This window comes from Aptenodytes patagonicus, chromosome 4, assembly GCF_965638725.1.
Source record: "Aptenodytes patagonicus chromosome 4, bAptPat1.pri.cur, whole genome shotgun sequence".
Taxonomy (NCBI): Eukaryota; Metazoa; Chordata; class Aves; order Sphenisciformes; family Spheniscidae; genus Aptenodytes; species Aptenodytes patagonicus.
The window spans coordinates 58,494,987-58,516,251 of record NC_134952.1 but is presented as its reverse complement, the minus strand read 5'-3'; the positions used below and the strand labels follow the sequence as shown (position 1 = coordinate 58,516,251).

Below are 21,265 nucleotides of genomic sequence, written 5' to 3'. Positions count from 1 at the left end.
TCTCACATGGATGCAGTTAAAACCACATGTGATCTCACTGCAGTCAATGACATTATTTGTGAGATTAACTAATCATCACTGTGGAAAAGCGCTCATGTTCAGGTCTATAGTTAATGAAGGGGAAAAGGGGAAAAAAGCTTTTCAGTGCAGGGACTACAATCCTACACGGAGCAGCAATCAAAGGCTAGGACTGGAAACAGATGCTCACGCATCAAGCAAGCCCTCCTGAGGCCACCGAGTGGGTCCAGGGCTAAATCTACATATAGACCACAGGGTTACCCATTCCCCTAGGGCTCCTTTTGCTGGTGTCCCAGGGACAGATTTCCCTGCTAAGCTTTCGCCTGCATGCTATAAAGCTTTCTTTTTTTGAGAACTGCTATGTAATAACCTAGAATAGCCTGCCACATCTACCCTGAGTGCAGCTGGGCAGTGTTCCTTCATAATATCTGTCATGCCTAAAAATATTCCTGTTATGAAAATAGAGACAGAGATACTGTGTCTGTTTTTGTGTGCTGTGCCTGTGTGTTTAGCGTATGTGTAAGTGCATGTGGAGTAAGCCTGAGGGTGAGCTTCCTCATCCACGGAGCGTGAATGCTGCACTGAAGAATTAACTAAAACAGTGAGCTTCACGAATAAGGGCTTGATGTTTGTTTCAGAGTATTTGGCTATAGCTCTCCTGCTGTGCTATAAATATTTCTAAACCAAAGCAGACAATATGTAAAGCAGGGCAGGGAATACCTCCGACTTCTAGACTTGCAAAGCTGTGGGCAGTGCTGCTCACAGTAATACTTCGCAGGGGTGAGAGCGAGAAAAATACAAGCAGGAATGAGGCAGGCTAAGCCTCACGAGTGAGATGAGCTATAATATTTGAATGTTTCCAAGGAAAGAAACTAAAGGATGGTGCAAAGTAAGCAAGATGTACTTTGACTGGTGTTTAGAGGATGATAGTGGTGAGGACCATAGTGACAAAGCAGAAAGGTGGGAGGCGTTTTAGATCGTATGTGGTTTTCCTCTTCTGAAAGTTTTAAGTCATAGAAAAAGCCCGTAGAGGAATCAGATATGACCATACAGAAACAGGAACCGATGAAACAAATTAAGTCTCGGGGTAGAGGAAAACCCTATTAGTTGAGTGTTTCTCACAGCTTTTTTCCCTTCTTTCTTTTCATTTAAATGATGATGTGTTCAGCTTCATAAAAGAGGCAAACGCTGCAATTGGGCCTGCCCAGCTTAAGAGTTTTAAAGTGTGAAGGGAAGCAAAAACATGCAAGCACAAACACCTGCTGAGTTTAGGAGAACAGAAAGAAACGAGAAAGGATGAAGCAAAGAAAATGCCCAGGTTGTCTCCAGTTCTCTCTGAACCTAGTCCAGGTCAGCACTGTTGCTAGCTATACCACAAGATAGGAGTTCTAGCAGGATGCCCAGATTTTACGGAAGGATGGATATTTCTCACAAGTGCTATCTTTACATCAGGTTACTGTTGCTTTGAAACCTTCTCTGCTTCATAGTTTCTACAGTTCTACAACCAATATCTCCATGTATTCGTCCTCTGTGACTGCTGAAAACTACCTCTTAATTCCCTGGAGGGAGAGACACAGGCAGATGAGGCAGCACTTTTCTGCCCAGTTCTGCACAGGAGAACCAGTAACCCTTCCAAAAAGACTGCCATTTACCCCCCTGAATATCCTGATTTAGTGCAAACTCATATTCATATATACAATTAACATTTTAAAAGGATTTCTAAAGTCTGTGTCATAGCCTATAAAATTCTTTGGCACATGCAGAGGAATTTAGGTACTTTCAGGTTAAAACAGTTTTGGCAGAATAAAGAAAACTAGAAGCAGTAATAAAAAGCCCAAATCCCTGAAAGTACATGTGTCCTTCCCCATCCATTAGGCTGCAACAAGTGTGTTGATAGGTAACATTAGATACGCAAGGATGAAGTAAACAAAAAGCCTGAGGATTGCAAAGTAAATATTTGGGTGTATTAGCTAACTGTTCGTGGGTGTTTTGCGCTTTTGAATTCGTTTGTATTAATGTTTGAGTCCAACTCACCTTCCAAAAAAAGATAACTGAAATGATCTGTCTCCTGCCCACAGTCCTCTCCTCCATCAATATTTTTGCTTATCTCTCTTCTCATGTTTCATGTTGTTTCAAGCAGCTCTTTAGCAAGCCACAAAAATGTTAGCTATCCAGCTAGGTTTAAGTGGACCCCAGCTGAAGTAAATACTCCACACAGGCATCCTATCTTTCTTTTCCATTTCTTGGTTAGTCCTCTTCAAGCCTGCTACATGTAGATCAAGAGTCTTTAAAATGTTTAGTGAGGAGACCGCGCATTACAGAAACTATTGCTTTCACAGTGCTGTGTTTCTATAGTAACCATCTTATTAAAGCACTGCAGCCATCTGCTTTAAATATTAACTTCACAAGACCATCAGGACTAGCTTAAAACAATATCACATGTTCATTAAATATTAAAACTAGAAACAAAAAGGAAAGAACTACAGGAGAGAGCTTTTTCCTGTTCCTTCAATCTATTTTAAAAAACCCTAACACTGCTTTGCTCTTTTTAGATAATTTAAGTTCATGCCACTGCTTTAGAAAGAACTGTTTAAGTGACCACACTAGCTGCTGGTGGCATAAACTACAACTTGCTGGGTGTTGCAACAACAAACAAATGAAGAAAATAGTTTCTTGGGGTAGGTGGTCACTTTGTATATGTTCCTCCTAATCACAGATTTTCTTGACCCTGTTTTTGTAGCAGTACTCTCAGCCGTACTGTGGCAAAGTCTTTAGAGGAGGGAGCACACAGGGAAACGGGCAGCAGCAGCTGAGAAGTGCCACACTGGAGCAAACAGCTGTCTGTTTTTATCGTAGTCTGCTAAAGGGCAGATGCCTCAGAAAAAGGTATAAACACTCAGTAATGCATTCAGCCAACCTCCAGCTTACAGCCAAAACCATGAGACTTAAAACCCCCCATAGATTGTATCCTAAGGAGCAGGAGCCTAGACGTTGTCCTAATTCACAGAAACGCCTGCTACTTACAAAAGAACCTGCATCAGCAACAGGTTGTGACAGCAAGGTCCTTGGATTAAGCACACCCAATCTATCTGTTTCCTTTCAGCAATTTGAAATATGTTGGCTGCTACTTCTTCAAATACTCTCTTTCTTCAAACTGTGCTAGAGATCTGAAGGTAAGCTCCTGAGAGCCCTTCTCTTCTCTGCCTTTAACGTATGGTACCTAGCTCACTCTCCAACGTTATTTTCACTGTGCTCTACTTCCTGCTCCCTCGTTCTGTGCTGCCCGTTTTGAGGCCCTGACCCAGCACAGGCTATTGTATTTGGAGTCAGAACACATGGGAAAGCTCATAATTTGCAAATTTAATCTGAAAATTTCACTGGAACAAGAGGAGGAGAATTCAGATCTTCCCATGGCAAAAACACACACCTCTGGCACTGTAGCTCAAGAGAAATATTTTCTAGTGTTTTGGGTTCTCTGAAACACACTTCTATCTCCACCTGCTACAGCTTAACAAAACCGTACATACTACTAAGATTAAGTACTGTATTGCATCTGTTTTTCCCACTTCTCTTTACTGCCACATTGAGCAAGTGCCTACACTAAGCTGGTTATGATATTGTCCAGATCTTCTTCTGTGGGAGAGAACTCTTTGCACTATGCATGGAATAGCGGCAGTGTGCCCAGGTAACACAGACACTGTCCTTGTCCAAGAAATACGGAGTCTAGTGGATCACCACTAGAACCGGACCCTCACAAAAATGTGTAATTACTTATTTTAAGATTCCCCCAGTATGCATTTCCTCCTCCTTGATGACACCAACTTCTCTGTTTTCATACACTGGGTTTTTTTCCTAAGTTCTTCTGGGGTTTCTTGTATTGGTAACCCAAGGGCAGTGTCTCAAAAGGCAGAAACAATCATGAGCACAAACACTGAATGAGGAACAGCAGTTCCCGGAGTTACAGTGAATACCAAGCTGAACAGTTGATGTCAATCCTTTTGAGAAAAAAGGCAATTTTTGCACAGGCTATAGTCCTGTTTGTGTGGCTTTGTCAGGCATTAAGTTACCTTTCTTCTCAGCCTTGGCAAGGCCTCAGCTGGAATGCTACATCTGTCCAAAAAGGAAAAAGTTGATCAAAACGAGAAGACTTGGAAGAATACAGAATCTCCACTAGCAGAGGTCTTCTAGAGCAGATCATCCAAGTATTTGTCAAAAGTGAGAGTTATGACTTATCTGGCTTGGGAGAAGAAGATGGATTAAATTGTCTCTTCCATGGCTATTTCATACAACTTTTAGGAACAACTTGTCTGTCTTTCTCACTGCTGTGCACTGGTACAGGAAAACTCCATTTAGTATATCCAGTATTTTCCTGGATGAGGGTGCAAGCAAATTTGCACAGGGGCTCACAAAGGGAAGATGCTGACCACTCTTCCCCCCAAAATTAAACAAACCCCAGTTTTCCACATCAAAACTTTACACCTGAGCATGACATTCTTTTACATGGAGTTTCATGATATTTGCCATGCTTGAGACACCCATTCTCTCCGTGCTCGTGGACCTATGGCAAGGAAAAATAATGAGGGGAAAAAAAAAAGCTGCCAGGATAGTGGAACATGAGTAGAAGAGAAGGCCTGATTTTGCTGCTTCTGGTGTATCTCTATTGAATTCATAAATCAGGGTTTCTGCTATTTGCCTGTTACATAATAAAGGCTGTTTTCTTTCGTTGATGTATAATTTGGCTTCTAGAAATGGGGGTTTCATCGTATTTTGAAGCTTTGGAGGTTGGCCCTGGCCAAAGGCAGGCTGGTGGGCAAAGCACAGTAGTGTTTCTTGTAGTACTGAAAGACGTGGGAAGAAACATCAGCACCTCACTGGTTTAAACCTGTGAACATGAAGAGCCATTACTGGCATGGCCCAGCCAACTATTATTTTTTTAAACTTATTCAATAATGTGGGATTTTCTTGCTTTCCTAAGAACATCTCTGGGCATTTTTCCCCATACATTCCCCAGTACTGTAAAAATCTAAAATACTCCCTATTCCTTTCATTGTTTTTGTTCTCTTTTGCCACACATTGTAGTTCTTGTGACTTTGGAATTAACAGGACTTGTTTTGTTTTTAAGTAGGGTGATGGGAAGCATTTTCTGCCTGTGATTTGTGCTGAGCAGATATTCTGCAGGCCTGTTGCATGTTCCTACCTTGCCTTTGAGCGCTGTGGGCAGTCGTTAACATAACTTAATGTATTGTCCAGCAGGTGTTCTGTATGTTTTCTTCTCTGTGCACAAGAAGAATAAGCAGCTGGTCTGTTAAGGAACCATGTTCTGCTGAGAAAACAATGAGTAAGAGAGAGGAACAATGTGGTCCCTGTCTGTCTACCCCCTGGGCCAAGGAGTCCTCCCGCTGCCTCATTCAGTGCTGCAAATTTTGGTAGCGCAATTCAGATCCCATCCAAGATTCCCAGCTCCAGGAGACATCAATGAAAAATCCTTCAGGTAAATACCACAGGCGCTGTTTCATCTTTTCTCCAGCTCCCCCTGCTTTTTTGGTAGATTGGCTTTTGGAGAGGGCGGTGGGGAGAAGGGGATTGGCAGAAAATTATAAACTGGTGAATAATCTCTCGCTCGCTGTCACACACACACATGCGGCAGAGAAAGCTATGGCTGGGGATAGTTGTTTATTATGCCAAGGGATTCTTTCCCCAAACTATGCACTGACATGATTATTGATCAGCGTATGTTCTAAATATAAAAAAAATCAGAAGTCCCACGTCTGTTCTCTGGTAGTTGGGTAAAACTCTTTAGTAAGAATTGCACCCATGCATCTGAAGACATAATTAAACTTTAGGTGTGCCTTTCGCTGAACTTGTTAAACAGGATTTCTATTACTTTTTTACCTAGAGGACAAACCCATGACAGAGTCTGTATTTATTTTGAGATACTCATCTAAACTGACACAATGGTGGTATTCACCCTGTAGCATACAATGGTAATCTTACACTATTCGCTTCCATCCTGCCCCCAACTAAAAGCATTGACTAAATAATCTTCATCATAAGCAGCATTTCTTTCCTTATATTCTCTTCATTGGGCAACTAAAAGAAGCGCTTTGTTTCATGTAAGAAAATATCGTAAATGGTAACAATAAGAAGATTCTCTGAGTCAAAGATGCACCAGACACATCATTTGAGTATCTGTATAGATCTTACACTGGTTAAGTTAAATGTACTGGTAAAGCCCATAGACATCATAAATACTAATAAACCAGTCCTTGTAAACCTCAGTACTTTCTGATTCAGAACATTTTAAAAAGCACTTCAGGGCTTCTGGAGAAAGACTCCAGAAGATGTACAATGATGTACCCAGGAAAAAAGCTATATACGTTTAGGGAAGATTTTATAGTAAGGCTCTAGTTCTCCTTTCTCCGAGTCTGCCCATACTTGTACAGTTTCACAGTAAGGTGGATTTGCTTTCCTCAGGCAGGAGAAATGCCACAAAGAACTCTTAAAATAGGAACACAGCAGCAACCTATTTTCAGTACTGCCATTCTTATTTCTAGGTCTATTATATACACTGTAATGAACATTGTAACGAACATTCAGCAGTGAAAAGACATCAATAACCGATGCAAGCACATTTGCTCACATTCAAAATGCAACATTAAAAATCAGCTAGGAGACTGGACAAAACCAGCGATGGGTCAGCGACTGACCTGCAGAGCACTTCACCTGCTCAGGTTAGAGCTATCTGACCACATGAAATGAGTTAGTGACCAGGCCAGAGTGGACACGTGTCATCCTCTCTTGTTTTATTTTGTTCACATAGTGAAAAAACTCTGCAGGAGCTTTGACAACCTCTAATGCAGAGCTGCCATGGGTATGGATGGAAAAAGTGAGGACTATGGACTTACTAATTTTTATTCAGTAATGGGATTGAATCACTTTGGAGAAGAGGCACAGAGAAGCTCATAGTGTATCTTTCCTAAGGGCTTTGTCATTATGATATTTACAAACACTAAGATGTATCATAGTAACTAATATAAAATAGAACTACCATCTTTCTACCATCTCATCTGCTTCGAAAGGTCAATCTTTCTATTTGGGAGGAGGAAAAAAAAAATCCTTCACCGTTTAGTAGGCTTTTGCAAAGCTGGGATTAAATTCTTTGAGTCCAAAAGTAAAAACTGGAAGTGATTTATTAACAAGCATGGGTTATTTTTGCTAGTTTAGCAGCTTTTTCAAGAAAGCTCAGTTTATCTTTGGCAACCAGTCACAGTTATATAGCCTGTCTTCCTCCACGTACATGTATTTCTGAGAAAACTTCAAGAATGCTAGAATCTGTCAAAAACTAATCATCTGACCACGTACTTCCATTTTACAATAAACTGCTAACTTCTAGGAAGGAAACTGCTTTAGAGTAATTCGGCGTACAATACAAACTTCTTTGGAGAACTTCAAGGGTAAGGAAGGCACACTTTTTTTCTTTATAAAGTAGACATCTACTGTGTCCAAAAGTGATTTTTAAAATATATATATCAAGACAGAATGTGGACATTTCACAGTTGAGCATACAATGCCTGGTTTGCTAAAGGGGCGTTTCAGCTATGCATTTTTTTCTTAAGGCCCATGTCAAAAAACCAAGTCAGCCGAACAGTGGTATTCGTATTTTGTAGATGGAGGTATGTCATTTGAAACTACTAAGTCATCTTTTTCCTAAATGGATGGTCACAACCTGACTACAAAGCATTCATTAGTGCCTGAGTGCAAGTGTTAATAAAGGAATAAAAAAGGAACTGTCAATCAGGAACCACACGATCACGCGGTGTTCTTTTCTTTTAGCCAAAGTAAGCCAGCTTTGCAGTTCCTTCCCGCTTTGAAAATTTAATGTACTTTCTGAGTTAGTTCAACGCAGAAACAGCATGACGGTGCCGAAGAACACCGTCAGTTCTATCTCCGAGTTGCTGAATCACTTACCCGCCGCTCCTCCTAGTTAATAGTAGCTATTTTTAGTTTACGGTGGAAAACTCTCTCATGGTGGCAATGATATTTCAAAACAGTTTGGAAGCAAAATCATCTGCCTCAAATGTCTGATGTGCTCTCAGAGCCGGCGTTCGGTACGAGCGCCTCGCTATTCACTCCCAGCACTGGCGATCTAGGTCACCCTCGTGCGCGGGATGCGGCATTCGCTGGCTCTTTCATAACTGCCCGTAAGAGTTCTGGGGTCATGTTTGTAAACACTGCTGCCATGTGCGCGTAAGCACGTGGCGAGACACCAGCATGACCTGGAGCGCCGAGCGGAGAGGTAAACCTTGGCGCCAGTGTCGATGTCGCTAAGCCAACTAGCGCCAACTCTCTTGCTGGCGCGCGCCCCTCACAGCCCTGTGAAATGCTGCGGTGCGTTATTTGAAGGGCAAATGGGAACCTTTTTCCTGTACGTGGCACACGTGGACATGTGCTAATGTTGATGGTGTCCAGGCAGGTTCCTTCTCTCAGCCGTAAGCAAATGGCAGCACTGAATTGTTCTCAAGAAAAATAAAGCTCATTTCTGCCCTAAGTCACTGAAATTGGAGCCAGCGTGGTCCCACAACACAATGCAAAACTATGGCTATTAGGAAAAAGAATTGTATAAGGGCAGGTTGCCAAAGTTTCCAAAATGACTTCAAAGACAGATAACCGAGACTTTGTGTCTGTAATAGCTTTTTGCTGGCTTTGCACTGATGAAATTAAGACCACGTTTCAGGCATTTGAGGAAGTAACTCCTAAATTATTTCTGTTTATCAGTAGAGGTTGCATGAAGCTAGATATGGCCAGTACAAACAAAAGTCACAAGTCTTTCATTTCCTCTTAACGAGAAATTAGCAGATACAACCACCCAAAGCCTATGGAAAGTTTCATCTCACCCTGGCCACATACTTCATATGCTTCAAGAAAAAAAAAACGCTGGGGGCGGGGGGGGGGGGGGGGGGGGGGGGGAACAGTTCGTGGTCGCTGTCCCCTCCCTCCTATACCAGCTCTGTTTCAAGTGCAGCTGTAAGTCTCATTTGCTTTGACCTTTGCTGGGAGAGCTGAGAATAGGACAAAGAGTTAAAGTGTTACCAGTCCCTGCTGAGTCTGCACTTCTGGGCCACGAAGCCAGGGAGGCGGCTGGAAGAGGGTGTGCACGCAGCAGAGGGTAAGCGGGAGGGGGCGCCGGGGGGGAGAGTAAAACAAAAGGAGAAAAATAAACAGTGCACACCCCGAAACAAAACAGGGGAACAAGTACAGAAAAATGCTCATCTTTGAAGAACACGAACTTTTCTGTTTGTTTCCCTCCATGTAGTTATATCTTGTTATCTGAATTCAAGGTACAGTAGATATACCAGTCCTTGAACTCTGAACTCGTGAGGAGAGCAGCAAAAAGTAAGTCAATACAATTTTAGCTGAGCGGCTGGAAAGAAGCATGCTTTGTCTTTTTGTGCCTCAGCTATGGGAGGCCATTTAATGCAGCAACACCAGCTGTTCAAACCTCTTTCTTGCTGTATGCCAATGGCCCGCTAAAACAAAACAAAACCAAGGCAGTCTTCGAGCGATAATGCAACTGTGGTTTCAAATACTAGCTTCTCCAAGCTACTTATGTTTCACTGAGACCCATCTCTTAAACCGGGACAAAAAGTGGTCCCCAGTTTGTTAGCGGGAAATAAAAAAAATGTGTCCATTCATTTCCACAGGCTTTCTGAAATCCTGCCCTACTGTAAATGTTACCCAATTCCCTAATAGCGTCTCTGGAAAGCAGAAAAGTACCTTCCTTGCTGTTGCATGTATGTCTAGCTAGCGCTCTCCAGCACTACTACTCTATCGAGCAATAAAGTTTCTATTTTTGACTCACTGTGGACGACCTTGTTCTAAACCCCTGGCCTGAATATCGCTTAAATGTAAAACGAGCAAATCCAAACGAGCTAGCTAACTCCGTCAGCCCATCACAGCCCTGCCTTTGGCCACGACTGCTACGAGCAGCCGCGGACGCGGGTGAAAAACAGGGGCTCTCGCAAGCCGCACGAAGGGAGGTCGGCCCTGCAGCGTGGCACCCTCTTGCCTGTTACGTGGAGCCTCGGGGCCGCCTGGGAGGGTGTTTGTAAACAGCGTAGCCACGTGCATGCAAACCACGTGGGGGCTTGGCCGGCTGAACCTCCAAACTGCCGTGGGGAGAGGAGCAACTGGGGGAAGCAAGTCCGAATGCCCCCGCTCCATCTTTTTCCAAAGTAGTTTGCAGTGCTATCGGATCTCTAAACATGGCAGGGAAAAATCCATCTGTCCTTCACGGTCAACTGCCTCTGTCAGCATCCAGAGACGCTGCATGAGCTAAATTACCCATCGGATTTTATTTCCAAATGCATTTCATCATGGATTGTATCACGAGTCTGTGAATGTGCTGAAGTTACTTAGGGTAGGCTCTTAGTTAAATGCACTATGTAACAAACCAGGCAGGCTGAGCTATGACTACCCCCAGCAAAGGAACTCCACAAGACCGGAGAGAGACAGCATTAAATTTTACCTTCTCCAATTCAGGTCTAGGAGATAACAGGTGACTGTTGTATAGAAAGCTATGAACGCTGCTAAGGTGGTGTCACCTGCGTGGGTTTGTGCATCCTGTCTCCAGCAGAGAGATTTCTGACAACAAATTAAAGTTGGTTTTGGTTGTTTTTTGGGTTTGGGGTTTTTTTTCCCTCCTTTGAGCTCTGCTACCAAGCACGATGTCAACGTCAGGGTTCGTGAACCCTGACGAACCTTTAATTGGTAAAACAGATCAAAACGGGAGTCGTGTGGTAGGTTGATGTACGGGAACAGTTTGCAGACTGTGGGAAATCTTGCCTGAATGAATAGGAGGATCAAGGGTATTAAAGGTTAATGGGAGTTACTGGAGTACCTACTTACTGAAATGACATAACACAACTCAAGTTTCACACAGTGTAATTAACTGACACAACATACTATTTTTAATTATAATTAGCTCATTGTGAGATTTTACTTATTTGTTTGGAGGTGCATGGAGACATCTGCAGTGCCAGTAAAACTGAGATAACATCCTTTCCTGCACCCCTTCTCACTTGGAGTGGAGGGTTTCAACAGTGCTGCAGTCAAAGCAGCGTGCAAAAAGCCGCCGTCCTCTTCACTGAGGAGATAAACAACACTATTTAATTTGCTGGGTTGTTTTTGGATGAGCACTGCTGGTTTACAAGTCCAAAGGCTTGGGCAGCAAAAAAAAGAACATGTTGCCAATCAACAGAAAATGCTACTGAAAACCAACTTCTGAAAAAAAAGTGAAAAGCTACTTGTTTCTGAGTCTAGTTTCTGTTTCTTAAAATTGATACTTCTGTTATCTTAGTAAGCAGAGAAAACTATCTGTAAACCTCTGAGTGAGCAGGAAGGAGGGTATCATGGGTAAAGCACTGGGGCTTAGGAGATATGGGTTCAGTTCCCAGCTATACCACAGCTTTCCTGTATGTCTTTTAGGGTTTAAAAAAAAAAAAAAAGGGCACTGAAATGAATGGCTCCAGCAGGGCTTGTACCACGTTGCATGATCTGTGTGTGCTTTGGCTCTCAGTTGTTGCTTATTAATTTTGTACCCTTTCTCTTACTCTTTGCATGTTTTGCCTGCTCATTAATATTAGCACCCTAGGGAAAAGACTGCAGCAATGCTGGTTAGGAACTCCTCTTAACACACACACACACACAGAGCTGGTAGCAATAGCAGCTTTGCTTTATTTACTGCAAATATTTAGTTTTTTGGAAGGGAGCTGCCTGCCTCTGCTCTGCTTATAAACAAGAGTTACTAACACTCTGGCCCCTTGTGTGCTGCCAGACCCATTTTCTCTGTCTCCTTTACTGAATTAAATAGCAAAATGGAATAAAAATGGCTTATGTTTGTACAGCCCCAAGCACAGTGGGATTCTGTTTCATGGCTGGGATATGAGGTGCCTCCTAACATGCAATAATTAATTTCACTCTATCCACTCTCCTTATATTTAGAAGTATCAGAGTTGCCATCCTGAATTAGACTCATGCTCCAGCTTGTCCAACAAAGTATCTCCAACCAGCTAGTAGCAGTTGTTTCAAGAAAAAGCAGCTATTCAGTAGGTAGTTACAGACTCACTCCTCCAGAGGCAAAACTTCTTTCCAATCCATCAGCTAGAGTTTATATTTTATAGCAAAAAACAGGTTAACTTGCAACTGCTTTGAAAACTTTTTTTTTAAAAAGCAAAAATTAGTTTTTAGCTTCTATACCTGCCTCTAAGTCTTTCCATCCGTTTCCTCTCCCTCCCTGCTCAAGGAAAAAAAAAATACCCTCAAAACTACTTTTCTTTTTTTCAGTCACTACAAAGTATGTGACCAAGTGCCTCACTCCTGCAAGTGTCTCTACATAGGCAGACTGCTACAGCTCTGTGAGCCCAAGGAAAATGAATAGGGCTTTGTGAAAATGGCAAGGGCTGCCATCAGTTTGCAGGATCACAAGTCAGCTGACAGCATTGGGGGAGAAAAAAAAAAGCCACCTATACCTAGGGTATTGTCAACTGTACAACATAGGCACAGTGGAAAAATACATAGAAATCTGTGTTTTCCCAGCTGGTCTCTCACTTCTCAGGCACTACACATAGTAATAGAGAGAAAGAAAATAATCAACACAATTCTTATTTTTCTTACTACTTTCTCACACCTACAAAAGCTTCTTCTCTGCATTAAGGATTACAGGGAAGCAGAAAAGTACAGGTCCAAACTTATTTAAAGAGAATTAATGTTCTGTGGAAAGCATGGTAGAGCGCCATAGAAACAACAGAGAACTGAAAGGCTGTATTTTTCTGGTTTGTGCATTTTTCATGTTTATAAATATCGAGTGCTTTTTCCTATTTGGTCAATATTTTCATTCGCTCCTGGGTATGTGATGTGTACACTTGCAAACTGACTGTGCGTGGAATGGAGACTCACCAACATAGGTTTTCTTTCCCCCAAAATGTCTACTGGTTATATGAGTTAAGTAAGTGTTAAATCTGACCTTTTCAGTTGCTCAGCTTTCATGTTTTTGATTTTTACTGTTGCCATTTTAGTAATACTTCAGACCTTTTGGGGCAGACAAACTTGAAATCAAACAGACAAGCAAGCAAAGGAGCGCAGTGGGAACAAAAAGTTGGTCATTTGAAAAGAAAATATGCTAAGGTCTGTAATACATACACACACACGCACCCCCACTTCTCCAAATCCCAGGGAGAGGCGAGTCCAGTGTATTTTCCAGCTTTCATATGTTCTCTTTCAGGGACAAACTGCATTCCTTTTATTAAGCTATACATGCATTTTAAGCTTCAAGGAAGTATCTTACTTCTGTGAACTTTAGTAACTTTGGGGGAAGGGAAGCAACTCCTGCTTTACTGCAACAATTAATTTTCCTCATTTTACCGTGAACAGGACAGTAATGCTACTTGCACACAAGAGGAAATATGCAATAATTCTTTTCTCTTTTTTGCTTACATAAGAGCTGAAGGAGTTTTGTGTCCTTTGGCAAGTATAAAAATTGTATAACTTCAAAGTACGTGACTTCAAACACAAGTGAAGTAGCACTGAAAGAACAAACAGATTAAACAAAGATGAAAAAAAGTATCAGAGGCATGAGATGGGGGTGAGTGCTGCACGAACAGTTGTTGTCTCTCATGCTAAGAGACAAATATGGAAAGTTATTAAAGGGCACTGAAGTTGAGGGCAAAACTCTCCTGTCAGCATCAGGCCCAGGGTTAACATTTACCCTTTGATCTCTCTAACAGCACTAAAAGTGGCGAGAGAAGGAACAAATAGTCAGTGCAAACTCAGAAATGGCCTTGTCACATATTCTTTCATATATTCTTTATTCTTGCTTGCTACCTTCTACTACCCAGCTGCTGCAAGAGTAAAGGGAACTGTTGGTCAAAAAGAAGTCAGCAAAGAAAATGAAAGGAGGTGAAGAGCTTAGTGAAACAGAAGCAGGTTCTGGATGTGACCCAAATAATTGCGTCTCACAGATGAGAAGACAGGTGAGAAAGAAACCACTGGAGTGCAATAACAAAGATACAGTGATTGTAATTGACATTAACATAAAATGGAAGCAACTGATGTGAACATACAACTAATAGCAGAAGTCCCATGTATGACAAAATCTGCGGACTGGCCTTCGTACTCCGTTGTATGATGGTGAATACCATGACTCATATAGACAAATTCAGAATATGGAAGAGACACTTGTACCAACTGCTTCCTCCCTATGAGGAAAAACCAGTTCTTAGGATTCATTCTGTAGAGCAAGTGATGTGCTTTGCACACCACCCCGAGCGCTTGCTGCAAAACTGCATGAGAAAGTCTGAAAACATGCATGGGACTGGAAAGTAATGTTTCTGGATGAGGGGCAGAACCTCTGCTAGTAAGGTCCCACATAGGCTTCAAGTGTCTCCAGAGACCAGAACATGTCTGACAGCTTTGGTTTAGGTCCACAGAGGAGGGCATGAAACATGTTGTCAGTCGGGTGCTTCTGACCAGCTACGATGTATTTTCATCCATGCTTCCCAAAACCATCTTGGCAAGACAACCCCCAAAATTACCACCACTTCTCCCCCCTCTTTTTTTTTTTTTTTTTTTTAAACAACAGATTGGTGGCATTATTCGTTTGGTTGAGTAAATGCAGAAATCTCCATCAAGCTTCTCATGTCTAATGGAGATCCAAAACTTGCCTTGCAGTGGTATTAGCTTTCGTAACAGCAACGCCTCTTTGTGTCAACATGTCTCATTAAGTAATAAAGACTGTCAGCTATTTGATTTTACTTATAAAGTTAGTAGGATTCATGATTTCTTTTTTGTTCTTTAAAAGGGGAATTGTTCTAGTATTCTAACAGGCAGTGAGTCATGCCTAATTAAGGAAAAAATATATAACCATTTACAGTGGGATTCTTGTATTGCAAAGAGCTGTTTTGTCATGAAGGCTTTCGGGGATTGAATTCCCTATAAATTTTTTAAAAGGGGAGGGGGGGCAGGGAAATAATTTGAAACCTTTGCAACAATTCCCTTAACCCCCGTCAGTCTGTTCCAGCCAAACGCGTCAACACAGCCCAGACTGCGCTCGAGTGGGGGGAAAAAACAGCGATGTCTGACAAAGGAACCAATGATCTAGAATGCAACACAGATGCAGAAAGCTCAGCCAAAACCCAAACTACGATATGTTTTCTTAAACCCTGCATTTTTTATTTCTTTCCCCCTCCTCCGCTGCCCGTGAGGACCAGGGACATTCCTAGAACTCTGTCCTCACTGGCTGCGTCAAGGCAGCTGCCGAGGATGCTGGGACAATGTTTGTAAACACTCTAACCACGTGCATGCAACCACATGGAGAGTCATCGTCCTGACCTAAACGTCTACCCACTTGGTAAGCCAGGGTATTACTGCAATGGAGCCAAATCCTTTTCCAACACGATGTGACTTAAAGCAGCTCATGCCAGGACACTGGAAGACAAAGCTTGGACTGTTTACGCATTATTAGAAAGGAGATTGAACAGAGAAGTTGTTTAAATTTTAGTCATTGAAATGTAAGTTTAAGGATAGGGTAGCTCGTGTAGAGTAAAGAATGCAGAAGTCATTATCCTCTTTATATGCCTGCGAAAAATTCAATTTAAACCTGGAAACTTCTCCTACCCTATGCATACACCTGGTGAAACCAATATTCATATGCTGGGAACCCACGTGGAATATATTTGAGGTTAGAGGTAATGCCATAGAACACGTGAAGATATTTCATGTTGTCTAAATTGCATCATAGTAATTAATCAGAAAGCGCCGAGGCTACTGCCCCATACCCGTGGAAGACACTTCCAAGGGGTACTTGGTTATTTAGCTATTCCTGGTTGCCTTAGCTATCTAACCACTCACCTGCTCACTTCTTTGCTACTTCTTTGAAACTGTCTTAAAAGATATGCTGTACCTGATTAAGATTAAAATGCTGACTTTTCCTTTCTTGCTGAAATTGAGCATAGAACAAGCCTATTCCTTTGCACACTGCAATAGAAATGCTGCCTTTATTTTATTTTAATAAGAGGAAAAAAACCACACACACCAAGAATTAGGTCAAACTGAAGCCTCAATACTGCAAACCTTTATTTATTTGTAAGAATAATTCTACTAGGGTTTCTTGCCTTATGTATGATACAAGGCAACAACACTCCAACTTGGAATCCACACCTCCACAGAAAACTTTATTTTTGAAGGACAGCCTGAATTTTGTTCAGGTTGCTAAGATGATTCAGCTTTCTGGAAGGTGTTTGACAGAGATGAACAAGCCTGCTTGAAAACATAGACAGGAATCTAAATCTTTACAGCTTTTGATTATTAAAGTGTTTTTCAAAGCATAGCAACTTTCTTTAAATTGTCCTCAGATTTAAAATCCTTTACTATGAACAACTGGTAGAACACTCAGATCCTCTTATAAAGCAGGGCTTTTTTTTTTTTTTTTTTTTTCCCCATTTCAAGAACAGTATGAGATATGTGGGTGAAATTAGTTAGCTGTTCTTCCTATCTCTCAAACCTTGTTTTTCTCTACCTTCCTTCTGTTACTCCCTACTACACAATGCGAGGCACATTCCCAGTGTTTTAATCCAAACAACCTTTTTGGGTCAGTCGTCAGCTGTCCTTGGGATTAGTTCAGCTGATGCTGGAGGTTCAGAGTTTTATTCCTTAACCCCACCACCTCTGTCTCCACCCACTGAGCAATTCCTTGGGAAAATCGGTGACTTTTTTTTTTTTTTTTTTTTTTGGAGTCTTGTCTGCCCTAAGGGAAGGCAGAAGTGACTTATTTTCAATGGGTGACTGAGGGTTGATTACTCATGGTACTTTCCATTTGTAACATTTTATTATCTAGGATACTGGGAGCAGCTATGCCAATTGCACATGCAAGCAGTGGCGATCTGAAAGTGTAACAACCGGAACTACGGCAACTTGTTACTAGTTACTTGTTCAGTGTTCAAAAGGATATTTTTCCTGCAGAATATCATTAAATGAGTAAGAAGGTATTCACTGCCTTATAGTGTATGGGATCGGAATAATGCTACAAGTGTGACTGATTCATATAATTCCCTCTTTGGCTTTCAGCCATGATGCAGTCATATGCTTTATCTCTGTTCAGACTACGGCTTTTTTTTTTTTTTAAATAATGAATCATAGTACATCCCACTCCATTTCAGAACCAGCACATTGCCTTTCAAAATGATGTCACAACACTTACTGCTGCTGGCTGACTGCCTTAACAGCAATCAGAGAGCTGGACTAAATAAATACTGTATATTATTTGGCAAAATCATTTGTGGTTGTGTTCTCCAGCACAGTTTCCAAGATAACCACCAACTCTACTTGAAACTTGGCGACTTTGTTCTACCACTTTCAGGCTCCAATTGTGAAGCTGGCTTACAGATGCTGCTACCACGCTTAGAGCTACTGTGTGGCAGTCAAGTGAGAGAGGTAGAAGGGTCACTCGCTCCGACAAGCCAAATTTGACAGCTCATCTGAAATTCCACCTTGAAAAATGGACAATTTTTAAAAAAGGCCCTTATTTGACTCCGATAGAAACATGAGACACATCTTCCACTCGGAACAAAACAGAGCAAGGGATTTAAAGTCACTGCTTGGGCACACTGAAAAAACCACTCTACTGCCCATGCAAGTAACTTAGAAGTGAAGCACTCCCTGTAATCCCAAAGAGGGTCCATAACATTAGTCCAACCCAAACTTCATATTTTTCAACACCTGAGCAGCAGGTTTATTCTAAAACATGGTGAGGTTTGTTTTGTTTTGTTTTTCCCCTTTAGGGCTGTCTGGCTGTTGCTAGTATTTAAAGGAACCATATGGGAGACAGAGTCCCAGCAGCATCTAAAGTGCTCAGGGCAAGAGGGAACGGTCCCTTCCAACTCCAGCAGCTGAAATCCCCGTTCCAGCAGCAACCACAGGGTCTCCCGATTCCGCACACAGAAACCAAAACATTTACAACCTCCTATTCTGTTACCCAATGCAGCACTGGTGCCAACAAGAGACCTTGGAAATCTGTCCGTCATAATAACTCCTCAGCGGGCACACGTTTCTTGTTCTTTAAACAATGTTGACATGCCAAAGTCTAGGACCATGCGCACTATATCAAAACAATACCAGTTTCCTTGGCTAAAAGCCAGGAATCAGCACAATGCCAAAGTCCTCGTTAAAAGCCTTACTATGAACAGTGATAGTTCGGCAAATTTGGGAGCCTCAGTGTCTCCCGTTCAACCTTTTCTTCTTTTGAATATTTGTTAATAATTAGTTCTGAAATGGGCAATACAAAACCACTTTCTGAGGTTCCCTGGATGCATTCACAAAGTTTTTTGATGTCGCTTCCCAAAATGAAACAACTGTTTCCACTGGAAGATGACTTTTGAGTTCTTCATTTCATGTAAACAGCAGTTTAGTCCCACCACCTAAGCACTGTTATTCTTCACGTCTTTGCCCTCCCCTTTTTAACTCCTCCCTACACCCTGGTTGCTAGATTTAAATGTTTTCTGACTTCACTGGCAGGGTTCACACGACGCTTTCTGTGACACTGAGGAAGAGAGACAAAATATTGCCCAACAGTGATTTATTTACATTGGTTCCAAATTGTTGGTTTTCTGCAGGATAAAATTCAAGACGTGTACATTCTTTCAAAGTGTTAACAGCAGCAGATCTGGCTAGACCAAAAGTCCTTGACTTGTGAGATTTAACAATGTTTTCAAGACACAACGGACTTAAATATAATAGAAAGAATATAAATTGGGAACAGGAAAAGAAAAATACAAAACTGTCTTAATAGAGATGCAGCAAAATAGTACCAATGTTTGTATCCGGTTTTATTTGAGTCTTTTGAAAAAAAAACCCCCAGATATTTAGCAACTGAGAACTGAAGTGTCAAAGGACAACACCAACCAAAGTGCCATGTGTTTGAGAGAGAAAGAGCTGAAAGAAGTAGTGTTTCTGTATGACACTCTTAAAAACTGTTACCTCACCATTGCTAGTCACAGACCTTTAGCAATGATATACAAATGATAATCTATATAGAAACTGCAGAAGCTTACTTTTGTTTGGAGGCGTGCAAGAAATTGACTGTGAGGTGACCAGGAAAAGAAAAAAAACCACCAAGAACGAAAGAAGTTTTGGGAAGTGTAACGGTAGTTGAGGGGCAAGCAGCCCTAAGGGCTCAAAGAAACGTGCTCATTTTCCGTGGCTCCTGGTAAAAGGAACCAATACGTTCATCACACGCCACTTAAGGAAATTTGTCTAACTCCTGAAAGATAAGAGAAGGAATGATTTATAATCTACGGTCAGCCTACCATGCTGAGGGCATCTCTTAAAAAGACACTGCATGTACCACGATGTTGTTTTTGCCACCTTTTATTCAGTCAGATCCCTCTCTAACTCGAGTTTATACATGACTCTTGACCATTAACATCTCCCTGTTGAATATCTTCAGCAACCACGTCCTGTTTTGCACTTTACAACCTCCAGAGAAAGTGCCGTAGTGGAATACACATGCAGATACACAAGTGAATGTACATGTTACTACACTCACCCCCTGCTGCAGTAAGTCAACCTGTCATTAACATGCAAATAGAATGGCCTCATTAGCCGACAAACAACACCCACTGACCTGCTTTCACTAGGGACAATATCTCCTCATCTCTGAAACTCCTAAACTTCACATTCAAAAAAGAAAAAAAAAAAAGAAAAAAATTATGCTGAACTCGTATTCAGAGCTGCTGATCACTGCTTAGAGCCTGCACATTTGCATGCTGCTCATCATGGAAAACAAATCTTGTTATGAGATCTTTGGTTGCAACATTTCGATGGAAGCACGCTAGACCACATCACTTCTCCCTTCACCTCACTCTCTGAAAAGGAAAATTACTTAGCAGAAAAGGACTGGTCTGCTAAATTTCCAAGATTCAAACCGCGAGTCGAAAAGCCTCCTTTTAACTAAGGGCACGAAAACGACTGCTGGTGTCTAAGGGGGTGATTTAACGCCAATAAATGCCACGATGCGAGCGCATACAGTGCCGCGCGTCCGACTTACAAACGTGATAAGGTTGTTGCTCTTGTCTGTCATCTGGCGGGGAACAAGTCTGACCTCGCCGAAAGCGTTATTTTAGGGGAACATGCACGAGAAAGTAATTTTTTTTTTTTCTTCCCGTGGCCACATTGTGCAAGTGGCCCCGACGGCAGGATTTAGCAACGCGGACAAAACGCGCGTGTAGATTGCACAGAAAAAGGAAGGCCTCGCAAGGAGCCCCCCCCACACCCGCACGCACTTCTCCCTCGCCCCCCAGGACCGGGTTTCGTTTCCCACACACCCCCCTCCCGCCCTCCCCAAACTCCGCAAGCTCCCCCTCTCTCTCCCTTTCCCCCAGGCTGCGCCCGCCTTTGTGTCCGCCCGGGGCCGGGGAGCGGCACAAAGCCGGGGCCCGCCGCCGCCCTGGCCCCCCGGCCGCGCTCCGCGGGGGCGGCCCCGGGAAGCCGGGGAGTGGGGGTGGGAAGCCGGTCCCCGCGGGGCGCAGCGCCGCCCGGGGCGCGGCGGAGGGGAGAGCGGGGCAGCCCCGCGGCGGGGAGCCGCCGGCCGGCCGGCGGGGGCTCAAAGGCGGCGGGGCGCCTCCCGCCGCCGTCCCCGTCCCCCCGCCGCCGCCGCGCAGACAAAGGCGCGGGGAGGGGCGGCGAGGCAAAGTTGGGGGCCGGCCCCGTGGGGAGGGGGCGGCGGGGGGCCGCGGCGCCCCCCGCCGCCTCTGTCAGTCAGCCATGTTGGGGGAGCCGCGGCGGCGCCCACCCCCCGCCGACACCCAGCGACGCGGCGCGGCCCCGCGACACCCCCGGGGGACCGGGGGGAAGGCGGCCGGCGCGGGGGGCCCGCTCTGACCTCTGCCGCGTCCCTCAGCCTTGCCGACATCCAGCACGCACAGCCGGGCGCCGCGCTCCCCGCTCCTACAGGGCCGCCATCTTGCTTCCTTCTGCTCCTTGACGAAAGCGGCCGGGCCCCCGCATCAATATGCACGCGGCGCCCTGACGTCGGCGCCCGCCCCGCGCGCCGCACCGCCCCGCGCGCGCAGCACACCCCCCCGGCGCCCCCCCTTCCACGCGGCGCGGCGCCGTGCGCCCCCGTGCAGCGGGTGCGGGGGCGCCCCCGTCCCTGTCCCCGTCCCCGGGGCCGCGGCCCCGCCTGAGGCTTTTTTCCCGG

At 43.6% G+C, this 21,265-nt stretch overlaps 1 protein-coding gene across 2 annotated transcripts in view; it reads right to left on the bottom strand.

Moving 5' to 3' along the window:
• The window catches only part of TET2 (tet methylcytosine dioxygenase 2), a 77,946-nt gene extending 56,908 nt beyond the window's left edge, over positions 1-21,038 (bottom strand). For both annotated transcript variants that reach the window (XM_076336841.1, XM_076336842.1), the window contains exon 1: positions 20,948-21,038. In XM_076336841.1, coding sequence (XP_076192956.1) covers positions 20,948-20,977 — 30 coding nt within the window. In that variant the 5' untranslated portion in view covers positions 20,978-21,038. The remainder of the gene's footprint in view (positions 1-20,947) is intronic.
• Positions 21,039-21,265: the final 227 nt, after the last annotated feature.